Consider the following 18005-nt stretch of genomic DNA (forward strand, 5'->3'; position numbering starts at 1 on the left):
CAGCCTATACACCTATGCTACATTCCGATTCGGAACTCGACCTTCTGTTTATTGTACACAGACTTCGCAGCCAACTGTAAAGAGTACAGGACAATTATCTTGTACGTAATGCAGTTGTTTGCGAAATTTCAGGGATTCTAGAAATGGTCTCTAATTGCTGTAATTGGATATGTTTCAGGAGCCTTGGATATGTCAATGGAAGCTTCTCTCATACCCATGTAATTTTTATGCATCAACTCGAACTCGTCAGACCATTGTTGCCGATTGTACAAACTTTTCTGAAAACGTACAGGTTCTTTTATTGTTTCGGTTCAGATTCTGTACTGTACAGTTCACAGATTTTTGTGAAAAAGTACCGAAAAGTACAGATTTCTCAAATGGCTAGAAAAGATTAAACTAAACTTTGTAACGATACAATCTACGCGATCTCGCAATTGTAGAATCAGGACTTCCAAATAAAAATGAAAACACGCGTCTTGTTTGCTTTCTGGTCGGTCTCCAAGTGAACCTTCTTTTTTCTCTGTCGCTAGCTTGTTCATGAACTACATGTGTGTATGTGTGTATACTCTGCAGTGTTGCTAGTGTATTTATGTTGTCACGTTTGTTATCAATCCGATACTACACTTCCCCACTTTCTCGCTGGTCCTGAACTATACCCACTTGGTAGTCATCAAGGTACCTGGGTTTCTTCGCCTCGGGGATTGGTCGATCTGCATGTTGAAAATCCAGAGTCCAGTTTGATGTGTCCTTGTTCGTCAGTTCCTGGAGCTCTCCGCTGTTGTTCGGGATGACCGGATTCTCGTGGTTTTGCTCCGTGTCCATTTCTATTCTCGAGGTAAGTGGCTTCAGGTGAGATACATTACGACGATAGATTTTTCCGGTTTCTTTGGATTGGATTTTTACATCTGCACCGTTTCGTTTCATAACTACCATTTCTTCGGGACTGAAATTAGAAGAGAGCTTGTTATCTTTTGTCATTCTTTTTGCGACCACCACATCTCCTTCCTTCAGTGCATTTGGACAGGCTTTCCTTCTTCTGTCCGCGTATTCTGCACTTTTCAACTTTTTCTGTCGATCTTCATCTTGTATTTCTTCGATAGACTTTTTCAAACCTGTTGGAAAAGCTGGAAGTTTATCTCGCAGCACTCTACCGAACATTAATGCAGAAGGTGCCACTCCCGTAGTAGAATGAGGTGTCGAATTATACATCAGGAGATACATTCGTAAATCCCACTTCCAATCCACTTTACAAGATTCCTGGCTGATCTGAAGTCGTTTTTTTAGGGATCTGTTAGCGCGCTCAACTTCACCATTGGCCTGAGGCCAGTATGGTGTGGTTTTCCGCAGCTCAATTCCAAACTCGGTACAAAAGCTTTGCAGCGACTCACTTATGAATTGCGGACCATTGTCCGACTTGGTAGATTCCGGTATGCCATATCTGCAGAAGGTTTCATGAAAAGCCAAAATCGTATTCTTTGCCGAAATTTCTTTCATTATAATAACCTCAATGAATCTACTGAAGTAGTCAACCAAAACCAAAAGGTTATGACCTGTTGGCAATGGACCCATGAAATCTACCTCAATGTGAACCCATGGCTTATCTGGCATCTTCGTGCTAATTAACGGCTCTGGAGCCATCAAAGACGACACCAAAGTGCAGTCCTTACAGCTCTTGACAAATCGCTCAGTTTCTGTGTCCATTCCCGGCCACCATACCTTCTGCCGCAGACGTCGTTTCATCACAACAACCCCCGGATGCCCTTCGTGCGCTAGCTCCAAAATTCTATTACGCAGAGTTTTTGGTATCACGATCCTCTCTCCGCGCAGGAGCAAGTCCGATGCAGCACAGAGCTCCGCTGCATACGCTTTGTACGGTTTAGCTCTTTCTGGCCATGTTTCACCTTCCAGTGCTGAGACAACTTCCTGAATTTCTATGTCTTTTCCAACTCTTTTCTGGAGTTCTTGCACGGTTATCGCCACGGGTGCAGACATGGTAGCCAACATCTGAACGTAGCACTCGTTGTCCGGGTCAAACGGTTCCGAACTCGATACTGAAAGCCTCGACAATACATCCGCCAAATTTGTTGTTCCTGGTTGATATACGACATCATAGTTATACGACTGAAGTCGTCACACCCAGCGTTCAATCCGGGCACAAGGCTTAGAATTTGGGCCAAATAAAAATTTCAATGGTTTGCAATCAGTTATTAACGTGAACTTTGCACCTTGAAGTTAGAGCCTAAAACGATCAATCGCCCAGACCAGCGCCAGAGCTTCCTTTTCAGTTTGAAAATATTTCTTTTCCGAGTTTGTGAGTGATTTACTGGCATAAGCTATTATTCTCTTTTGTCCTTGTACGTCTTCCTGTAACAAAACCGCGCCTAGGCCAGTAGGACTTGCGTCTGCAATAATAAACAGTTTTGTCTCTTACGTTGAAGAATCCCAATTGCTTGATATCTCCGGCTGCTTGCTTAATTTCGTCGAACGCTTGTTGATGTTTTTCTGACCAAAAAAAACTTGCTTTCGCTTTTTAGAAGTGATCTCAGTGTATCCGTTTTACTAGCCAGATGTGGAATGAATCTTCCCACATAGGTCACTAGACCAAGGAAGCTCCTGAGCTCCGCTGTGTTATTTGGTCTTCTGAACTGTTTTACAGCTTGAACGCGATTGGCCGTTGGTCTGATTCCTTTCGAGGACAATTCGTGTCCGAGAAATTCTAGCTGTTCCACATTGAATTGGCACTTATTACTGTTTAAAACTATACCATATTCTTCGAACCGTTTCAGAAGTTTGCTGAGCCGAGAATCATGTTCTTCCTGAGTGCGCCCAGAAACAACAACATCGTCCAAGTAGACTGTAACACCTTCTAACCCAGCTACGATAGTGTCCATCACTTTTTGGAAAAGTTCTGGCGCACAACTGATTCTGAACATCAGTCTTTTGTACCTAATTAAACAAGCAATAAAAACCAATAAAAGAGCAAAATTAAAGAACTGAATAATATTGAAAAATCAAATAGTTTTATTGAATTTATAACTTTTCAGATAATAGCTATTTGTTTACCTGAAAAGTCCATATTTTGTAATGAAAGTAGTTAGTACTCTTGACTTTTCTGAAAGTTCCAGCTGGTGATACGCATCCTTTACATCCAGCTTAGAAAACTTTATTGCTCCTGCCATATCCACCAATAGCTCTTCAATCACTGGTAACGGGTGTGTTTCACGTAACACAGCTTGGTTTGCACGGCGCATATCGACACATAGTCTGATGTCCCCAGACTGCTTCAGAACAGGGACCAACGGAGAAACCCATGGAGATGGGCCCTTCACTTTTTCAATTACGTCCATCTCGAGTAAGTATTTCAACTTCTCATGAATGCGCTCTTCAAGGGCAATCGGAGCTCTTCTGTATACCTGCTGAATTGGTTGTACAGACCTGTCAATAGGAATTTCCAAGACCATACCTTTGATCTTAGGGAAAACCTTGCGATCCGAAACATCTACGATACCTACATCGAATCCCACCTTAAGTACTTTTAGCGCTTTAGCTGTGAAATCACCAAGTTAATTCTGTTGACCTCCTTCGACAACATAAAACTTTGCCAGAACCGAACGAGATCCTACCTCCACCTTAGTAGAAAACACGAACTTGATCTTCATAGGATGCTCCGAGGCGTAACCAAACAGTTTGCGATCAGCTTCTTTTGACAACTCCGTAATTTTCATACCACCTTCATACGCCCAATTGAAGGTAGCTTCCATGATCATATTTGCATCTGCTCCTGAATCGATAACCATTGGTATCTTTATTGCACCCACAACGAAATCGAAAATATTCTTGCCCATCGCGTAGAAAATCGTATCGTCGGATCTCTGCTCACCGTGTCCTTTGAACGTTTCTGCAACCTGCCTGATTTGCTTTGATCTACTAGCCTCAGGTTCGAATCTACGCTTGAGGCAACGGTTAATGAAATGACCTATTTCCCCGCATTTGAGACACTTCGCATTACGTGCTCGACAAATGTAATCACCTTTCAAATGCCCTTTTCGGCCACACGCGAAACAAGCTCTACTGAAAGTTTTTGTTGGCATCGGGTATGGTTTTGGTCTACCACGAAATGGTTCCGTCGCAATTTTGTTGACTGTGTCAACTGGTTTGTTTTCATTACCCGTGCGATCTAACTCTTTCATCTGCTGCTGAACATCAGCCAACGTTGTTCCTAACGTAAGAATCTCCTCTAGAGCCAAATCTTTACCCAGTATTTGACGTCGAAGGTCATTTGATTTGCATGTTTCAACTATTTGCTATATAATCCGGTCTTCGACTTCTCTCGGGTCGTAACGGTCGAATTCACATCGTTTAGCTTGGATACGTAGTCTCAATATATAATCCGCAAATCTCTCATCTTGCTTCTGAATTATCTGTCGAAACAAATGGCGTTCGTAGTTACGTCTCCTCATAGGCTCGAAATGCTCGTCAAGTTTGTGAATAGCCACGTCGTAATAAGGGGGTTCTACTACCACTTGCGGAATTTCATCAACACCAGGGAGATGATCGAATATTTCCTGGATTTCTGCCCCTGCCAAATGTAACATCTGTGACCGTTTCTTCCATTGCGAACTCACTCCACCTGCATCAAAATATCGCTCCAGTTCTCTTTTCCACTTCAACCATTCTGACGGTAGCCGAGATCAGTCAGTCGACATTTCAAACGGCCGAATACGACGCATAGAATCCATTCTGTAATATTTATAAATAACAATTTCCCATATACACTTTTGAATAAAATAACAATAACTATATGGAGTGGCTAGATCACATGGAGTAACAATTATTGGTAACGCATATCTGTAAGCAAAAATCTTTTGTTCCCTGCATTTTTTTTTAAACACTTTACGTTTTGATTTGATTTTCAGAAATCTTTAAAATCGCCCGACGTTTGATAGTTATGTAACAAAAACGCTCACCTGTATAGGTTGTTCAATTACCAACAATCGAATGTAAACACAGATATACAGCTATAAGCACCCCAACAGCTACAGGTGCCTACATCAGCACTTCAAATCAAGACTTCCTTCCTAAAATATAATATACGCGCCTGCACCCAGTTGCAGAAACTTACATAGAGGCACACAGTTTCCTAAAATGCAATATAAACGCCTGCACCCAGTTGCAGATATTTACATATAGGCACATCGTTGCCTCGTTTTCAATACAAACAATTTATTCGAGCACCAGTTGCTATGCTTTTCTGATTTTTTTTTTTTTGGCATTTTGTCATAATTTTTCTTTGTAGGCACACAGTTGCCTTGGAAATGCTGCTATCAATTTTTTTTATCCAAGCGCACTCGTCTAATTTTCCATTTTCACTTTCTGACGTTCAGTCAAACGTTTGCTTTATTTTCAACCGAAGTTCAATTTGCACCCCAGTTGCTTTGTTTTTGTATTCCAACCAGGCACACAGTTGCCTTCTTTTGAGAAAAAAACGATTTATCGAGTGTCGAATCGCCGTGTGCCGATAATTTTTTTCTAATTTCCCACCTGCATTGCATCTACCGGATATTATGCCTTCACTTGAGCATAACCCCAGAAGCGCACAACTATTTTGTGATCCATGTTTTTGATCTATCCACTTCCATTGGTGTACTCTACAAGCCATTAAGATCCGCCATTTTCCTCGAAACGCAGTATCGAAAAAAAAAAAATATTTCCTGTAAGAAGAATCACTCACCTCCACTTATTACGGGTTTTTCTTCACCACTTACTTGACCTAATACTTGAGAATTAATAACCGGCAGCCAACAATCAATTTCTCTCGTCGCCAAATTGTAGAATCAGGACTTCCAAATACAAATGAAAACACGCGTCTTGTTTGCTTTCTGGTCGGTCTCCAAGTGAACCTTCTTTATTCTCTGTCGCTAGCTTGTTCATGAACTACATGTGTGTATGTGTGTATACTCTGCAGTGTTGCTAGTATATTTATGTTGTCACGTTTGTTATCAATCCGATACTACAGCAATCTAAAAGTTTCATTGACAAGTGAGCTCATAATTTCAAAACCAATATTAGGAGAGTCAATGCAGTCACAGTTTTCTCAAAACAATAAGCAAACGTCGTTGAAGTTGTTTTTTCACAGGTTTACAAAATGAACAACTATGTTACAATGGAACAGATGTTTGTCGGAATTAGTACAGGAGCTCCCAGTACAGGCGAAAATGTGGCACTGCGTCAAAACCATTTGGGGAATCAGGACTTTCTGATGATGCCTTGAAGCAATCAGTTTCGGAAAAATTTTTTTTTGCTGTTATTGGTTTTGTCTAATTAGTGTCAGTTTGATTCTTAATCAAAAGGTTGTGAATAAAAAGGAGATAGACTTAACCAATTTTATCGGTCAATTTTTCATTTTTAAATGTTTTTCATGTGACGTCACACAACGTTATATCCCCCTCTCCCCTACGTCACAAATCGTCACGATGTTCTTAACCCCCTCTCCCTCCCATATGCGTGACCTCGTTCACGGCCAGTTCGTAGCGTAAGAAGAGCGACTTTGACATCCCCTTCTTGCTGATTGTCAGCTATAGCAGCACCTTCTTGGAGAACTTGGTGTGTCAAATGAACTTCACCTCGGAGCTCATTTCCTTCGTGCAAAAAGTAAAATTTGAAGTGCCCTGCCAGTCGTTGCCATCCATCATCCATGTTCGCCAGGAAATTTTCACAGTTTAGCCGGTGACACCGACCTCCCGGACAAGCGCACGCAGCAGAGTAGTCGCTTTTCCCTCAGCCTTCCTCTTCAGCATCCTTTGGAGATTTTTATCGCTCAGGATCGTCGGCCGTTCAAAACCGGACTTTCTTCCGATGCTTTGATTGTTATTGATTATTGATAATGTCTGATTGTTGTTCACAAAGCGTCGCACGATATCCGTTTTTGACGCGGCGGGGTACCGTTCTTTGAACGCGCACACTTCTGAATGAAATAGCTTAACTGTTTTTGCCATCACGGTTAGAGTTCGAGTTTATTTTTTTTTTCTTCTGCTGACTCATGGGTTATTATGATTGATGCTGTGTTGGCTGTTTCGTTTCGTTAGTGCGAGTAAAGGTAAACCCAGGCCCGGATTTGAGGGTGGGCAAATGCCCCGGGCCTCCCGATTCAAGGGGCCCCCCTAATCCAGGGGCGACCTTTTTTTTTGCTCGTCACCTTCCAGAACGTTACCTCTAAATATTTTAAGAAAAGAGGGCCTCACAGACAAATTTGCCCCGGGCCTCCCAGCGTCTAAATCCGGCCCTGGGTAAACCCATGAAAAAACGACAATTTTTGTACGTTTTATTCAATGCAAACGATAAGGCTCAACAGCTTTGTCTTCTCGAAAAAAGTGTCCATCCAAAGTTTAAGCTTAATAAGACTTCTGTCAAGGCTTCACTTACAGTAGTAAAAGTCTCACTTTTTTACCAACGAAAAAAATGCATCAGAGTAGCTCTTGAAGTTTTAGGAATCGTAATTTTGTTTGATCGCTTAAGCTGGTATTAGACGAAGCGAATATTTGCTATTTCTGATACGAATTTTCTTTGCACAAAATAAAATCCGTATTAAAAATAGCAAATATTTGCTTCGCGTAATACCTGCTTTAGAAATGCATAAAATCTGTAGCTTTATAACCTTTCGCTCAACGATATCTATCAAAAAACGGTCGTTCGCACATGTTCGCGGCAATTTTAAGTTTCGAACATACAAATCATTACATTTCTTTTCATTTTGTCCGATAATTCCGTGTGGGTAAGTACCCACAGGGATATTTTCCGAGTGGGTACTACTACCCATACTACCCACATCAACCGCCGGCTCTGTCTTCGTGAATGTCCTGGGTGGTCGTTGGGCTGATACAAAATTCGAATTCTTTTTATGTCCAAGCTTATCAAAGTTAGCAGAGGGGGTGGCAAAAAATAAATAACACCGAGACGAAAAAAAAAGAAATATCTTTGATCAAAGTTTGTGTGCAAGTTATAACGTTTGTAAAAGTTTGTGTGCAAGTTATAACGTTTGTAAATTAAGCATTTATGCTATCGGAAAACCAATGAAATGAACAAAACGGTTTGACCTTTTTTTCCCCCTTCCAATATTCAAGATTTTTGAAGGGAGGGGGGGGGGGTGTGACATAAAATGAAAATAAAATTTGTAACGGCCTTACCAATACATTTTTGTCCTCTTCTACCAACCACATTCCTGCACTGTAATTTTCGGCTGGATTTTCCCAAAGATCAACCCAACTCTGGTTTAAATTCCTAATCTCTGGCAGTCCTTCATCGAGATCTAACTTCTCTAACTAACCTTCCAGATAACGTCGCATTCGTCTAGCAAGAGCACTCAGCCGCTGTTCTGCGTGAAGTAACCCACTTTTGTACGCAGTGCGGGATGCGTCCTTCAAGGAATTGCATCCACATGAATTTTGACGTACAGTAAGGTCTTTTTTTACACGATGAATGCGTCCCAAACTTGTATGGGATCGCGTAAAAAAAGACTTTTTTGAGTTGCAAATATTACGAAGGAAACCGTTTTAAATTGTTTGAGCTTCGTTTGAATATGATAGTGGTCAATCTAGAGACCAAAATTCAATATTTTAAATTTTCAGTACAATTTACACCAAAAATTGTGAATTCTTTTGAAAACGGAACGAAACGGATGCCCTTTTGCCTAAAACGGAAAACGTGATTGGAATGGAGTCGATATCTTGTACCGTTTTTGAGTAATTAAGAAAAGCAACCGGCGTAAAAAACCGTGTAAAAAAGAACCTTACTGTAGTAGGACGTGTTAAGCTTTCATCAAAGCCTTTGTTTGCAAAGAGTTTGTTCTAATTGTTCTGTTTTTCAACTACAGTTTGATTGTCTGTTTTTCTGAAAGACCAGCCAGGTTTCTCTTTTCAACCGGAATGTGTAAAAAAAAAACACGTTGGTAGAGATTTTAACTTTTACCCTTATAGCGGGGTAGCTTGCTTTGTCAGGCAGGATGTAGAAACCCCACAGAATGGCTCCGGTCCGAAGAATGCAGTTGAAGAACCAATTCTTGCTAAGAGATCGGCTTTTTCATTTCCTTCCATACCACAGTGACCAGGCACCCAGTATAGATTTACATCGTTTGTTACAGTCAGTTGTCGTAGGGATAAAATACAATCCCAAACTAACTTCGACTGGCATGTGTAGGCTTTGAGTGCATTAAGAGCTGTTTGACTATCAGAGAAAATACAGATATTGGCTTATCTATATTTTCTAGCTAAACAAATATTTGTGCATGTTGGGATAGCATTTATTTCAGCTTGGAAGACTGTGGGCCACTGTCCCATTGGAATTGATATATTAATTCCTGGTCCAGTAACCCCAGCACCAGTAAATTCACCTATTTTAGAGCCATCTGTGGAAAACAAGAGTGATCCTGGGCGAGTTTTGGGACCTCCTTCTTCCCATTCGCTGCGAGAGGATTCAATCACTTTGAAGGGAATATTGAAGTTAGTCTTGGATTCCATCCAGTCGTCATACATTGTTACTAAGTTGTTCAATTGAAAATCTTTAAGGATTTTTTTTTTTATTTTTTTTTTTATAATAAAATATCGTTTATTTAGTCATAGGGGTTTGTAATTTTTAACATTAAAATATAAGTTATTCCTCTAGACTCAATGCAAAGTCTAGCGCAGTTGCATCAATTCTCTCATTTTCGTTTACAAAATTTACATACTTTACAAAAGTTTTCAAAACGTCATTTCTGGTCGTCGTTGGCACGTGTTCCAAGGTTGGTCGAATTAATTCATCAAACGAGAGTCTCTGCCATCCGCCAAGGGTCGCCGATATTTTCCGCTGCAACTTATCCCACACTGTGGTTACTCGTGGGCACTCGCAGAATTTGTGCTTCAAATCTTCGACACCAACCGCGCAGTGTTGACAGTTAGAGTTGCTTGCTCGCCCGATAACGTGCATTAGTCTTCGGTGTTCCGTCTTCTCGTTCACGAGTAAGTAAAGGTCACTGCGTTGGCTCGATGTTAGCCGATTTGACGAAATGTTTCTCCATATTTTTTTCCAGTTGACGCCTGGGAGATTACGCTCTACTCTTGGAAGCTCGGTTTGTTCCAGGTAGAAGTTATGAATGAGAAGGCCCCTCCATTCTTTGATGTGGTTTGGCAGTAACTGAGTTTGCTGAGCCAAGATTTTGAGACAAGGGAGTTCGGTAGGAGGAGGTATGTTTTGGGAGAGGAAGGATTGATAGAAGGGAAGCGAATCTTTTTCCTGTAGGTGGCGATTTGTAAGTAGTGCTTTGCATTTGATACCTGGTAGCTGCAACTTCAGACCTCCGTTTTCTCTGTTGCGCGCCAGCTGCTGCATTGGTATACGAGCAGGTAAACCACGAAACAGAAATCTTCCCATTAATGCTGTCAGTTTTGCCGTATGCATACATTGCGGTGAAATTATGGATGCAAGGTACCAGACCTTTGCCGTGATGAACGTGTTTAGTAGAATAACCTTCTGTTGTAGGTTCAACGTGCGCATGCTATGCAGCCAAATCAGTTGGGAAACTTTGGACAGTAAAGAGTCCCAGTTCAGCTTCACCATCTGTCGCATTGAGTTTGCGAAGAAAACTCCCAAGACTTTTACTTTGTCGTTAGTCTGTAACCCTGGAATCATTAACGGGTTTCCATTGATAAACCCGACATCAATAGCTACTGTTTTTTGTCGATTTAATTTTGCTCCTGCTGCCAATTCAAAGCTGTCGAACAGCTGATATATACGTTCGATTACTTGTGTTGAGGTTGCGATCAATGTAATATCATCGGCATATGCGACACACAGGTCACCATCACATGCACGCTCCACTCGTTTAAGGAGAGGGTTGAGATAAAGCACAAAAAGCAGCATCGACAACGGATCTCCCTGACGAACAGATCGCTCAATCCGAAACGACTGCGAGAGGCGTCCGTTTACCAGTAGCCGTGAAGACGAAGCATTGTTGATTCGAGAAAGCCAGTCTGCGAAGCTCTGGTTGATTCCCAGAGAAATTAAAGTTTGATGTAGGAAACTGTGAGAGACCCGATCGAAAGCATGATCGAGATCGAACGATATCATCTTTCCTTTCTGTCTCCTTGCATTTAATTTGGCGATACGATCTTTAAGCGAGAGTGTTGCCTGAAAAATTGACCGATCGTGATTTGAGCACTTTTGTGCGTCACTCAATACTCGATTCGTACGCAGCACGTGCTCAAGACGTCTTTTCATCACGCGGGACAGTATTTTGAAGTCTACGTTCAGCAAGCTGATCGGACGATATGCTCTTGCCGTTCCATCGTCGCATTTCTTTTTTGCTAACACGATTGTTCCGTCGGCGAACTCAGTGGGGAGCTCATTAGTCATTGCTTCGTTGATCACGAAGTAGAGTTCTCGATAGATGATGTCGAAAGTTCGTTGATAGAACTCTATTGGCAGTCCATCGATGCCTGGCGACTTGCGTTTTTGTGACATTTGGACGGCACTTTTTAGTTCGTCGATGGTGATCTCTGCCATCAGCGCCGCATTGGTTTCATCGTTCTCTGGAATTATTCTCTCCGAGTCAAAAGCATCGCTCTCGTTTCGTCTCACGTCTTCCCTCGCATAAAGATCCCTAAAGTAGTAGTACATATGTTGTTCGATTTCTTGGGAGTCTTGTATGATTTCGCCTTGCTCGTTTTTCAGTTTTGTGATGGTTGTTTTTTTACGTCGTCTATCACCCAGCTGAAAAGTGGATAGGGTTTCTCCTGCCACAAACGTCTCATTGATGCAGATGAAATTTTGTGTGAATCGACGCTGTAACGTGAGCAATTGTGCTTTAACACGATTGATGGTAACCAACATGTTTGGATTTAGATAATATCCATCATACGCGATTCTTAATTGTGTGTACAGTCGTTGGTGCTCTGTGTGGAACATTCTGAAAGCCTCATTCGACTTCCAGCGGAAAAAGGTTTTAATTTTTGGTTTTGCAAAAGAAATCCACCATGCCATCCAGCTAGGAAAATTTCTTCGCTGGCGAGTCCAAAACTGCCACCGGTGTTGGAATTGATCGATATTTTCAGCAGTCAACAGATGAGGGCGCAGGGACCAATACCCGCGGCCTTGTTCGCGGCCGAGATTGGGAAGGCATATTCGAGCCGATAGCGCTTTATGATCTGAAAAAGAGCATACGTGCGTGGTAGCGTTTCGCAGCTGCTCGCATAGGCCAGTACTAACGTAAATACGATCGAGTCTAGATGCCGCGTGATGAGATATGTAGGTTGGAGCATGAATTGTAGGGTACAGTTTTATCCACAGATCGTGCAGCTGTAGTTGGCGTATGGTGGCTTGGAGAGCTGGGCTCGAGTTTGCACTCGTAGAGTCGCATGGACGGAGAACGCAGTTAAAGTCTCCAGCAAGGATGACATGTTCCGTGTTGTGTCGGAGATAGTATGCGATGGTGCCGTTGAAGAATCTTTCTCTCTCCGCCCGAAGCGCTGTCCCCGATGGTGCGTATATATTACAGAGAGTCGTGTTTTGTACTCGGAGAGCGATGAGTCGGCCGTCTAGGCTCTTCTCTACATGCGAAAAATGTATGTGGTCTTTAAGCGCGATTGCTGTTCCTCGTCTCGCATGATCCACGTTTGAGATGACGTTGAAACCAGGAAACGAAAGCTGCTCATTCTCCACCTCCTGTAGAAAAACGATATCTAGTTCTTGCGTTCGTACGAAATTCCGAAGTGCGTCGATTTTCGTTGCATTCGTGATGTTGTTTATGTTGATGGAAGCAAGATTGTAGCTTGAGAACTCAGCCATTAAGACAAAATAATGCTCCCATCTCTCGAGTCATCGTCGTCTCCGTCTCCTACGCGAGGTTTTTTACCTATGTTTCGAGAACGAAGTTGTCTTCTTGAGTTGGACGAACCAACGGACGAATCAGTTTCGCTTCCGTCAGTTTTATCACCATACGTCTTACGTATAATTCCTCCACCAGCGTGAGATTGTTGACCTGTAGGAGAAGTCAACGACCCGCCGACTGGGGGATGAGATGGGTTCGTAGTCGAAGTTAACGTGGGGAAATTTTGTTCAGTGAGGATTGTTGGATGTACTGCTTTCTGCTGATGCCGGTGGGGAATTTGTTTCGGTGGCGGCATTCTTTCCGACGGCACCGAGTTTGTAGAGGTTGGTTTAGTACCGGGCGAGGCGTGGATTGAGTTCGGGGTGGCTTGTTTCACTGCTGGAGCGAGTTGCTTAGTTTTTTGCACAGCGATGGAGGCTGGGCTCATCTGTTTGGCGGCATCGGCATAGGACTTTTGCACGAGCAATTTTTTATTTTGCACACAGGTAGCTCCAATATGGATGTACTCGCGGCAATGTCGACACGTCTGGCGCTGACCATAGTACGCGACTTGAGTTAGTTCCCCGTCTATGGTCACCCACGATTCTATGTTTTGTTTTACGACCATCTTAGCAATTCGAATACCCGTTGAAATGCCAGGAAAGTCAACATCGGTCCCGTATTGCTGTTCTCGAATTGCGATGACATCACCGTATCTGCCCAAAAATTCACCAATTTTCTGGTCCGTCACATCTTCAGACAGATCGTAAAGTCTCACCTCTACTGCTCCGTCCTCCAGGGTTATTCTCACCGGATATTTTTTACCATCGACTGTAATCTCGTGTTTATTGTCATGTTCTTCACATATTCGCTGCGCCAACGTTAAATCTACGACTTTCACGAAGGAGGCACCGAGGGTTCTACTGTTCTGGATCCTCAACACTTCACCTTGCTTTAGACCCAATACGGTCGCACAAAAACGATGTATTTTGGCATTGTCCGGCTTTTTCGGCACGTTTGCAAAATCTATGCGAAAGGTATTCTCTCGACGGCCCATCGCAAAGTCGTTTGGACGCACAGCGACACTAAACGGCTCGACGATGAGCAAGAAGGGAGATCAAAAGACACAGTTGGCACTGATATCGATAGCTGGCGTTTGACTTTCACAGCACGGTAGCAAAAACGCGTGTGTTCAGTACGGAAGTTGTACGCTCACTAGGATTCGTAAGTGTCCTTCTAGATCCCCTTCCTGAAGAAGTTTAACGCGTTTGAGCCTGAGAGCCCCTTTTCCGCTTCAAGTTGCACATATTGATGCAAAGGTAGAAGATACAAAAGAGCTTCTAAGGCCTTGAATGGTGCGCTGGCTAATGCTCCAGTTATTGATAGGCATGCCAGACGTTGTAGCTTATCCAGCTTTTTCTGAGCTGATGTTTGTGTAGTTTTAGACCACCACACTAATGAGGCATAAGTTATTCTGGGTCTCACTATAGCCAAGTAAATCCAGTGAATCATCCTTGGTTTGAGTCCCCACTTCTTACCAAATGTATTGCTGCAAGCCCAAAGAGCATTGTTGGCTTTTGAGATTGCGTACTCCAGATGGTCGTTCCAGTTAAGCTTATGGTCAAGCATGACACCTAGGTACTTGGTTTGCTTGGATAGCTCCAACTGTGTCTCTCCCAACTTTAGAGTTGCAATATTATACTTTCTCTTTCTTGTGAATGGGATAACTAGTCAGTTTGCTATAGTGTATATCACAACGTGACACGGCAAGCGACGAGTAGAACCAACACTCCTACCGTCCGCGTGTGAAAGACATGGCGTTTGAATGCCGAGGTTTTCGAGAAGGCAATACGAAGAGAGCGCGAGAGCGGCAGCTGGTTGTTAGTTGCCACTCTATGCCAAGGACTTGCCAGCCTAGGAACTAGCGAACCTATACATTAGAGAAATGACAAGACACTCACCGTTAAGGCAACTGTCACATCAAAACGGATAACGGCAATGCCGAATGATACAACTCGCCCGTTTTGGTGTTGACAGTTGCCTTAACGGTGAGTGTCTTGTCATTTCTCTAATGTATAGGTTCGCTACTAGGAACGGTAAGCTCTCAATAACTGACGCGATAGCGGACATCCGCAGTGCTTGCCTCCGTGCAAGATAGAGGGTGCAAAGTACGCGAATTGACTATCTTTTAGGGCAAATTGCCGTGCAGCATTTGAATATGCAAGATCGGCGCTTAAGAGTGAGATAGAGGACAGCAAGACGGCTTGTTTCGAACGAACCCGTGGGGAAGCACCTACGGGATCGTAATGGCCAAAAACCAAAGGCGTATTTTCGCCTGTGGAGCGACCAGTGCAGCGTAGCGTAGCAGCGGGAGATTCCACGCCACGAGCCCAGTGAGGCTCACGTCCGATGTTCCAGTATCTTACTGCAGACCAGGAGTGATCGCCAAGTGCTTTAAGCTGAGCGAATTTGGCCATCAAGGCGGCCAGGCTTGTCATTCTCCTCAATGTGTGGAAAGAGCAGAGTGAATATTCACCACTCTTTTTTTGCCCAGTATGAGTGTTGTTCTCGCAGTGAAGGATGTTCTTTTACACGCTAGTGATTCTCTGAAGACAAACGACAAGCCTGAAGATGGCCAGGACTGTTCCAGACAGTCATGCTCTAGTACCTGGATAATTGACTCTTCCCGGAGAGATGGAAGCGGCAAAAACTAGTCCCATTGCCGGAGGTTAGGGAACCGCCCGAAAACTCATCGTCATTTAGACCTAACTGCATCCTTTACTTTGCCGCAAGGTGCTTGAAAGGATTATTTTCAACAGACTGATGAAGAACTGGCAGTAACTATTTCGGCTTTCGGAAATGTATGGATCTATACTGGATGCTATTCTCCCGGTCGCCAAGACGGCGGAGCGCAAGAAAAGGGGGATTCACCATTACGCAATTGTCACGCTTGACGTGAAGAATGCGTTTAATAGAGCCACCTTGGACTCCATAGCGCTCGCGCTAGGGAGCATCCACGTACCGGTGTCGTTGTACAAGATTTTGTAGAATTACTACTAATTGAGTACTAGTTTACAACACGAAGGAGAGACAAAAGTACGTCCCAATCACCGCAGGACTACCGCAAGGTTCCATTCTATGCCCGGTATAGTGGAATGTCATGTATGACGGAGTGTTGATGCTAAAGTTCTCTGTAAGAGTTATGATAATCGGCTTTGCGGACGCAAGATGTACTAATATAAACTAAATAAAAACTGTTTCAGTCTTTCAATCTATAAAAAAAAGTAGGAGGGTGGTATTCAAGACACGACCGCATGACGTTGGACTACGGTATTCTTATATTCCATTGAAACAAATAATAGAGAGAATTGCAACTCTAGTATTTGCTGCAATTTTATCTAACAGTGCATTTCTGGATGCTGAGACGTTAAAACGTTATAAATAATAATATATACTAAAAGAATGGATATCTTTTATTTAATCGCTGTCATTTCATACATATTCGAATCAACCCTTTGTTTGCTGCACTACCAAGACAATCATTCAATTGAGCGAATTGGTAAAATTTTCCTATCTAAGCAAAAAGCAAACTTTACGAAACTATCTGAAATTGGAGCCCAGAACGATTCAACCGAAAATTTTAAATTTGAAAATTGTTTGACATTTAATCGATAAAACTCATGCTAGGTTAGTTCCAGCACAGCATATAACTTCATGTATTTGAAAAAAAAACGTTTGGTTCAATAACTCAATATAGCAAGAGCTCAATCACACGTTTTTCGGTAGTTGTTATCAAGGTTTGGGCGAGTGACAGGAAAATATCTTAACTTCTTCAGTTGTGATTTAGAGCATTTCTAATTGTTTTGTTATTTTTCACGATAACGACAAGTTTGTTTCTTTCTCTGTGTGCGAGAAACAAAATCAAAACCGCGCACCGAGAAACAAAAACGAAAATTAAATGAATGCTCATTGAGAAAACTTGCAACTCTTTTTATCAAAAATTTATGATACTCAAAAGAACCCGTTTTGATCTAAATCAAATTTCTAGTAAATAAGTGTTGATCATTCATAGGTAGTAATTTTTCCTCGATGAATAAAGACTGGCTGAAGAAGTTAAAATCGCTGCTGTAAAATCAAATTCACAACTGTGTTCGTTAAAACGTTTTAATATTTTCAATGACAATAATAATCTTCGATAAACACCCGCTATAGTTATTCACACACATGCTATAACTATCTAAACACGCGTTAAAACTATTCATACATACGCTGTAGCTATAGCTATCCATACACACGCTATTCCTTTCCATACATCCGATACAACTATCTATACACACGCATAAGCTATCCAACCATGTGCTATTACTATCCAGACATACGCTATAACTAATCATTACACACGCAGCAGCTATCCACACACAAGCTATAACTATCCGTACACACGCTGAAGATATACACGCAATAGCCATAATATGCTACACATGCTAGTGTCTTACACACGCTATAGCCAGCCATACACACGCAACAGCGCCATCCCTATCATCGCAAATGTCATAGCAATACAGATGCACATACGCTATATGTGCACACTGCACACACACTAAATGGCGGTAGCTTTCCTAGTGGCGGTGCTGGCTCGTGCAGTTTCTGACTGTTTTCACTCAACGATTACCGCTGGTGGGGTCCAACTCAGATCGAAGGAGAACCGAACTGAATGAAGAAATGCAGCTTCCCACTACCTCCGCCGCTGCTGCCTGATACCACCGCTCTGGTTCTGCTGCAGCTCAGTTTGGCCGCTGGAATCAGCCACCGCTGCTGATTATACACGACCGGCCTGGTGGCCTTTCACTTGTTAACTGATGACTGCTATGAGACGACACAGGCTATTATACAGCCCAGCCCAGCAAAAATCCATCCGCGAGCAAACAAGAAGCGAGCTTGTGATTGGTTGAATGTGCACGACTTTTAACTAGTTTAGTATCGAAAACATATTTAAACTATTATGTGTCAATCTTGCGCAATATTTCCCCTATCAATCAAGCCAATCAGTTTAGAATCTGTTCAGTGGTAATGATAAAAGAAGCATTTTAAAGCGGTGTTGGAACACCTGTTGCAGCTACCGAAAGCGAGCTCGTTATTGGTTGAAAGCTGTGAGACTGTTTACAAA

The 18005-nt window shown here is 42.5% G+C and overlaps 1 protein-coding gene across 1 annotated transcript; it reads right to left on the reverse strand.

The window, feature by feature from the left end:
* Positions 1 to 618: 618 nt before the first annotated feature.
* On the reverse strand, positions 619 to 5874 carry LOC129720453 (uncharacterized protein K02A2.6-like). Its single transcript, XM_055671939.1, has 4 exons — positions 5732 to 5874; positions 3064 to 4740; positions 2561 to 2946; positions 619 to 2090 (listed from the first exon to the last, which is right to left on the reverse strand). The coding sequence occupies exons 2-4, from the start codon at positions 3459 to 3461 to the stop codon at positions 619 to 621; spliced, it is 2256 nt and encodes a 751-aa protein (XP_055527914.1). The 5' UTR covers positions 3462 to 4740; positions 5732 to 5874.
* Positions 5875 to 18005: the final 12131 nt, after the last annotated feature.

The sequence above is a fragment of the Wyeomyia smithii genome, chromosome 2, assembly GCF_029784165.1.
Source record: "Wyeomyia smithii strain HCP4-BCI-WySm-NY-G18 chromosome 2, ASM2978416v1, whole genome shotgun sequence".
In the NCBI taxonomy this organism is placed as follows: Eukaryota; Metazoa; Arthropoda; class Insecta; order Diptera; family Culicidae; genus Wyeomyia; species Wyeomyia smithii.

Coding starts and splice junctions, on each gene's coding strand:
- LOC129720453 (XM_055671939.1), bottom strand. CDS start 3,461: ATGGTCTTGGAAATTCCTATTGACAGGTCTGTACAACCAATTCAGCAG. Junction 2,947..3,063: donor ACAAAATATGGACTTTTCAG/GTAAACAAATAG, acceptor TTGTTTAATTAG/GTACAAAAGACTGATGTTCA. Junction 2,091..2,560: donor ATTCATTCCACATCTGGCTA/GTAAAACGGATA, acceptor TATATCAACCAG/GAACAACAAATTTGGCGGAT.